Source organism: Capsicum annuum, chromosome 12, assembly GCF_002878395.1.
Source record: "Capsicum annuum cultivar UCD-10X-F1 chromosome 12, UCD10Xv1.1, whole genome shotgun sequence".
In the NCBI taxonomy this organism is placed as follows: domain Eukaryota; kingdom Viridiplantae; phylum Streptophyta; class Magnoliopsida; order Solanales; family Solanaceae; genus Capsicum; species Capsicum annuum.
The window spans coordinates 230,174,790-230,182,589 of NC_061122.1; the positions used below are offsets into that span (position 1 = coordinate 230,174,790).

The 7,800-nt window shown below is 37.8% G+C and overlaps 1 protein-coding gene across 1 annotated transcript in view; it reads left to right on the plus strand.

The window, feature by feature from the left end:
• Window positions 1–7,447: 7,447 nt before the first annotated feature.
• LOC107850688 (extensin) overlaps window positions 7,448–7,800 on the plus strand; it is a 4,081-nt gene continuing 3,728 nt past the window's right edge. The window contains exon 1 of the mRNA XM_047401759.1: window positions 7,448–7,770. Within this exon, the coding sequence (XP_047257715.1) occupies window positions 7,448–7,770 (323 nt within the window). The remainder of the gene's footprint in view (window positions 7,771–7,800) is intronic.

Sequence of the window (7,800 nt, forward strand, 5' to 3'; positions counted from 1 at the left end):
GCCTCCCAGAACCGCATCTTCTCCTCCTCCTCCGATCCCACATGCGGCGCATAGGCACTACACACGTTCAGGGTAAACCCCCGAATGACCAACTTAATAGTCATCAACCTATCGTTGATCCTCTTCACCTCCACTACCTGACCTCTAAGCTCTTCATCTACCAAGATGCCAACTCCATTCCTACGCCTGTCGCTCCCAGAGTACCACAGCTTGTAACCGTACACACACACATATATATATATATAAATGTCCGTCCAGAGTCGAAGCCAGCCTAACAATGGGGGTTCGTCTGACTCCGTTCGATGAAAAATTGTATTAGTAATACATGATTTTTATATATACATCGTAGATGTAGAAACCCCCACCCCACCCCACCCTTCGATGAGTTTTTATTAGATTTTGAACCTCCTCAGCAGAAATTCTGACTCCGTCGCTGCATCCGTCATATAAACTTACTTGTAATACATAAGAGTTGATGTTTTATACTGGGGAGATAAATATTTTAGATGATTATTTTCATCCATTAGATTTTGGCGTACCAAATTATTTAATACACGTGTTGATGAAAAGAATATGTACCCCGTAAAATTAAAGGAGGTGAACATAAATTGACACGAATTTCATAATTATGAAAAAAAGGTTGTTTTGTACAATTGTACTACCCCTGTAATGTTTGAATAATTTCTTCTATATTAGACGTGGATTGATCAACTTTTCCGAGCAAACACATCCATGATATATACAACTTTTCTTGGAAAACTATTAATGTGTAGTCAAATCTCTTTGCTTAATTCGCTTCTCTTTTTGTTATTAATTATTTTTGGTTTTGATATTTTTTTGATACACTTGAGGAATAATTTCTTATATTTTCATTGTAATAATATTTATTGGAAGTAGAGCCTTGAAGTAATTAAAAACGTTGCGTCCACGTAATCAAGAGGTCATGGTTCAAACCTTGAAAATAATTGCTTACAATTAGACCCTTACGGTGGAATCCTTCTCCAAATCCTGCATATAGCGGGAGATTTAGTGCATCGAACTGTCATTTAATATTTGTTGAAAATTCTTGTGAATTTGTGGAGGCAATAGTTAGATGATGAATTTACTAATTTAATTATCTTGATCAAGTCATTCAAATTAAATTATATCTCATCTTCTCGATCAATTTGAAGAAAATGTCAAAATATTTAATCCATTTTTCACATAGAAAACTACTGACTCTAACCAAAGGTGATATGTGGTTGTAGTGGTTAAAAAATCTTCACACAAAATTAAATATTGTTAATATAATGTTAATTGAACATATAAAGGTTACATCATAATACAAGAACTTCTTACTGTCAGTAACTTTTTTTTTTTTTGGATAATCATGTGTCCTGACCGGCTTATATGCACCTCAATTAATTTTACGAGAGATTTATCATCTCCAACCCGCAAGAAGTACCAAATAACTCTGTCCACCAAAGTTTGAACAGATAAGAAAAAATCACTTAATATTTTTGTCTCCACTAAAAATAATTTTCAATGTATATACATTAAAAATTTATGAAACTAAACCAGAAATTTAAAAGTTGCCATACCTAAGATATAAATAAATATCAAAAGGATTCAATAGTTTATATTTATTTAAAATAAAAATTATTTCTTTTTTAAATAAAACAAAATAAAAATTATTTTAATTCAACCATCCAATTATATAAAAAATTTAAAAGCTCATTTAATCTCACAAACAATTAACCCAAGGAGTGTTACTATAAATAAATTGGCCAATGAATCACCAAAGGGGGTTGGAATGGGTTCTGGGCGAAACTTCTTGGATGTGCCCCTGATGATCTATTAGATAGATTGTATTGGTTTGGAGGGACGGACGGAAGTTTCATTAATGACGTATAAGTGAAATATTAAAAATGAGGATTTTTTTTTTAATGATTTTCCGTGTGTGTTAGGCTATGGATTGATGGGTGGATGTGCGCGTCCAAGTGGGTTTTGGGTGAAACTTCTTGGGTGCGCCCATAGTGACCTATTAGGTGGATCATGTTTGTTTGGAGGGGCGGGCAGAGGTTTTATTCAAGACATACGAACACAATACTAAATTTTTTTGTGTGTGTGATTTTTATTATGTGTATTAGCATATGGATTGATGGGTGGATGTGAGCATTGGAATGTGTTTTGGGCGAAACTTATTAGGCGAGCTCCTAACGGCCTATTAAATGAATTGTGTTGATTTGGAAGGTCGGATGAAGTTTTTTTAATAACATATGAGCGAAATACTAAAATTTGGTAATTTTTACGATTTTTCATGTGTGTTGGCCTATGGATTGATAGGTGGGATCGGAGTGGGCATTCAAATGAGTTATGGCGAAACTTCTTGGGCGCATCCCTAACGAACTATTAAATTGATCATGTTGGTTTGGAGGAGTGGGTGAAGGTTTTTTCAAGACATATAAGCAAAATATCAAATATTGAGTATTTTTTGTGATTTTTTATGTGTGTTAGCCTATGGATTGATGGGTGGGTGAGGGGGTCCGAAATCGTTTTTAGTTGAAACTTTTTGGTCCCCCCCTGATGATCTATTAAATGGATCGTATTCGTTTGGAGGGGCGGACAGAGTTTTTTTAAAATAACAAATGAACGATATACTAGAAGTTGATGATTTTTTGTGATTTTTCGTGTGTGTTAACCAATGGATTGATGGGTGAGTGTGGGCATCTGAATGAGTTTTGAATGAAACTTCTTGGAAGTGCCCCTGACAACCTGAGGGGTTGGGGAACCTATTTTTTAAGTCAAATGAGCAAACCGGTAGAAATTACAATTTTTTAAGACTTTCGATGGGTTAAGCACATGGATCGGGGGTGGGTGTGGATTCCGAAAAATATTTTGAGGAAAACTTCTCGGGTGGTCCCCTGACAGCCTATTAAATGGATTAGGTTAGTTTAAAGAAACCGGGGGATCCATATTTCAAGTCAAACATGCGAAATAGTAGGAATTGCGATTTGTTTGCAACTTTTGGTGGGTATTACCCAACGAATCGGGAGGGGGTGCAGATACGAAAAAGATTTTGAGCGAAACTTCTCGGGCAATCTCCTAACAACATATTAAATGGATCAGGTTGGTTTGGAGGGGCAATGGGAGCCATTTTCTAAGTCAAACTAGCAAAACGGCAAGAGTTGCAGGTTTTTTTTTTTTGCGATGTTCGGTGGGTGTTAACCCACGGATCGGGGGGTGATGTTCGGTGGGTGTTAACCCACGGATCGGGGGGTGAGTGCAGGTTCCAAAAAAATTTTAGGGGAAACTTCTCGAGCTGCCTATTGAGTGGATCTAGTTGGTTCGGTAAAGCTAGTAGATCCATTTTCCAAGTTTAAACGGGCGAAACATCAGAAATCATGGATTTTTTATGACATTCGGTGGGTGTTAGCACACGGTTTGGGGGGTAGGGCCTTGGGATCAGTTTTGGGGGAAAATCATTGAATGGTCCTTCGACAGCCTATTGAGTGGATCTGTTGGTTCGGCAGTGTTAGTGAAGTCATTTTTCAAGTAAAACGGGCGAAGCGACAGGAATCGTGGGTTTTTTGCGACTTTCGATGGGTATTAACCTACAATTCAGGAGGAGAGAGGGTTCCAGGCTTGGTTATGGGCAAAAACAATCGGGCGATCCCTCGGCGGCCTATTGAGTGGATCTGGTTGGTTTGGCGGGGCAAGTGGAGCCATTATTCAAGTCAAACGGGCAAAACGACGGGAATCTTAAGGTTTTTGTAACTTTAGATGGGTTTTAACCCACTGTACGGGGGTGGGATGGGGCTCCGATCCCATTTTTGGGGCAAAAATTATTTGGCGGTGATACAAGTATGATCATGATCATGACACATGTGAGTATTTTTTAAGACTAGTCACTAAAGGGCCCTTTTGTCATTTTGTCTATTATTGTAATGTAGTATAAATAGAACATTGTAGGGTTTATTTCTTTAGTTGATCATTATTATTGAAGAATACTTCTCTTAGAGTGAGAGAGAGTCCAATTGAAACTAGGGCATAACATAAGGGTGAATTCTCTTGTGTGTTGCATTTTGCTTGATACGTTGGTGCTTGGGTGGTGGACGCCTCTCTTGTGTCAATTGTAAGAGTTAGGTGTTTGTTGTGTGAAGTTTTAAAGGTTCAAGAGTGGAATATGCTCTTGGGTTGTTAAGACTACATCAACACTTGTCTAACTACCTATCTTGTATCTTGTTTTAGTTTTGGCTTCTTGTGTTGTTAATGTAACCCGTTTGTTCTTGTTGATATTGTAATATTGTGGAGCTTCATCTTGTGTTGTTAAACTTGTTGTTGGCTTGCTGTTTTGGTGTATTAACACCTTGTATCCTCTTCTTTCTTGTTCTAGATAGTGAATCCGAGAGAGGTCCCCATTTGGTCCACGATTTGTTGTGATTTGTGGGCTGTTTTGGAGTATGATTTCGTGTTCCCTTGTTTGTTCCGTATCAGGCGGTCCCCCGATGACCTATTGAGTGAATATGGTTGGTTCAGCGGGGTCGGTGGAGTTATTTCAAAGTTAAAAGGGCAAAACGGCAAGAATAACGACTTTTTTACGACTTTCAATGGGTATTAACCCACAGTTAGGGTGTGGGCCCAGGCCCCAAGCCTGATTTTGGGCAAAAATCATTGTGTGGTATCTCGATGGTCTATTGAGTGGATCTGGTTGGTTTAGCGACGCTAGTAGAGCTATTTTTCAAGTCAAACAGGCGAAATGGCTGGAATCGTGGGTTTTTTGCGATTTTTAGTGAGTGTTACCCCACTGTTCGAGGGGTGGGCCCAAGCGTCAAGCGGGTGAGGATGGTTCGATAGGGTTTACGAGTCCATTTGGGTGGGCAAACTGGTGAAACAGTGCAAATGGATCATTTTCGGGCCAAATCGGTAAGTGTTGGCCCACTGTTCTAGCGGGTAGGCCTAGGGTCCAACTGTGGTTTGGGCTAAAACTCAACTAACATCCCCACAGCGGGCTGTGGAGCGGGTGAGGGTTGGCTAGCAGGGATGGTGGGGCCATTTGGGTGGTCAAATGAGTGAAACGATGCGAATGGGTCTTTTTTGGGTTAAACTGATGGGAGTTACCATTTGGGTGATCAAACGACGCGAATGAGACATTTTTGTGTCAATTCGATTCGTGTTAGCCCACGGTTCTCGGGGTCGACTTAAGGCTCGGGCGTGGTTTAGGACAAAAATTGACCGACAGTCCCTCAGCGGGGTGTGGAGTGGGTGAGGATGGACTAGCGGGGTTAGCGTGGCCATTTAGGTGGTCAAACGGGCGAAAGGGCATGAACGGTCCATTTTCGGGCCAAATCGATGGGTGTTAACATTTAGGTGATCAAACAGGCTAAACAACCGCATTTGGGCCAATTCAGTGGGTGTTAGCCCACTATTCTCGAGGTGGGCTTTGGGCGCGAGCGCAGTTTGGGCTGAAAATTGACCGTCGGCCCCCCGATGGATTGTAGAGCAGGTAAGGGTGGCCCGGCGGGGCCATTTGGGTGGTCAAACGGGTGAAACGGCGTGAACGAGCAATTTTCGAACCAATTCGGTGGGTGTTATCCCACAATTCTAGGGGTAGGCTTGGATCCCGACTACAGTTTGATCCGAAAATCGATCGACAGCTTTAACATCAAAAAATGGTTAACGATTGTATTCGTAGATATTTTGATTAAATCGGTGAGAGAAAAAGAAATAGTCACATTTTCACGAAAACAAAATTAGAAAGCTTTTCAGCATTTCAGTGAGAATTTATTTTCCACCATAGTTATTCTTAGTGAACTGACTCAGTTGAAATAAGGTGGGAAAATCATGTTTCATATAGTTGTGAAGGAAAATGACTATCGACTAAAATTGAGAAAAGCATTTTCTCTTTTTGCAGATTTTCATCCAACCAAACATTAAAAAAAAAAATAAAAAAAATCATATAAAATTGTCCATCATAATGTACCCTAAAAGTATAAAATGCCATTTCTCATTTGTTCCATGCTATTTGCTCAACAATATTGAACCAATAAAAAGCTGCAAAAAAATTATAAGTATTGCCTCACACTTGTAGTTGATCTCATCATTGAGAATTCACATGCATTTTCAAATATTATTGCAATGAAATATATGAAAAGCATAACATATTTACAAAATATGTGAACTTTATATATGTTGAAAAACTAATCAATCACTAATTTATTCGATCAATTATTACAAGGATTAAAGTCAAGTAAGGAAATAATTGAATTTTTGTCGGCTTGTAATTTTAAATTAGTATATGTCAGAATAATTATTATTTGTCATTAAACAAAATGACAGGAATATTCTTATTAATTACATCCCCTTACAAGTCAGAAATGTGTAATAAACAAAACAAATATGATCAGGTAATTTTTTATTTTCCATTCGATTTTGGTACATGGTATTAACGGAAATGACAGTATATAATTTTCAATAATTCTGGAATTTACTATAAAGATATAATTATCAATCTTTTTGTAGCATTGAGAGTTCCATTTGTAATTGTTGAAACATTTCAATCTCAAAGGAAATGTTTGTATTCTAAATTAAGCTTCTAGTTCACAATTTATAAAATAATTTGTATTCTATATTATGATGATATTTATGTCTTTTCATTATAAGCAATCATTTGTATTAGGAATTTATCGACTCAACTAATTCTAGTTCACGATGCATAAGGGCCGTTAAAAGGGGAAAACTATTTATCAGTAATTTCTTTATTCTTAAGATTCGAACTCAGAACCTCTGTTATAGATAAAAGAATATCTCATCCATTTCACATATTTCATAATGCTATGCAAAAGATAAAAAGGGCAGTTTAGTGCATAAGACTCCCTTTATATATGGGGCTCGAGGAATGGCTAAACAATAAAGATTATTTTAAGTAGTCTTACTTTGTATTTATGCAAAAGATTGTTTCTGTGAATAATTATTTGCAAAGATAATTATTTAAGAAAATGCCACATAATGAATTGATTTATTTTATGATAGAATACCACAAATAATTGTGAGATCTCACTCTTTGAGACAAAACAAAGAGTTCAAAAGTGCAATAGAAGTGGAAATAATTTTAAATTAAGCACTCACTTGTTATGAGATGTTTCTAAGTACTTGTTAAAGAAGTATGAATGAATAATTCAAAGTGATTCAGTAATGGAATTTAAAAAGAAAAAATTAATCTAGCTGTTTAGAGTTCTTAATATTTTTAATCTTTGATTAACAATCAGATTAATTGAATTGGTCACTTGTTGACAACTCTATACCAGCTAGTAGTTCTCATCAAATGTTACTATAAATACTTTGGACATTCAATCACTTAACTAAAACACCAAGCCTTTTCTCCTATTTTTTCTTTGTGACACTTCCAAGTTTTTTGAGATTATTGTAGCTATATTTGAGGGGTTGGTGGTGGTGTTTTCCGGCGAAGATGAAGTTTAACGGTGGCGGCCCCACTAGAGGTCGTCGTTTGCCAGAGATCGTAGTGGCATTGGCCATATTGGTTGTTGCAAATGTAGTGTCTGCAGACCCTTATGTATATTCTTCTCCACCTCCTCCGACGTACGAGTACAAGTCACCACCACCTCCTTTGCCTTCTCCCCCACCACCTTATGTGTACAAATCACCACCTCCTCCTTCACCATCTCCGCCACCACCATATGTATATAAGTCTCCACCACCTCCATCGCCCTCTGCTCCGCCAACTTACTACTACAAATCACCTCCTCCACCATCACCGTCACCACCTCCAGTGTATTACTACAAGTCTCCTCCTCCACCATC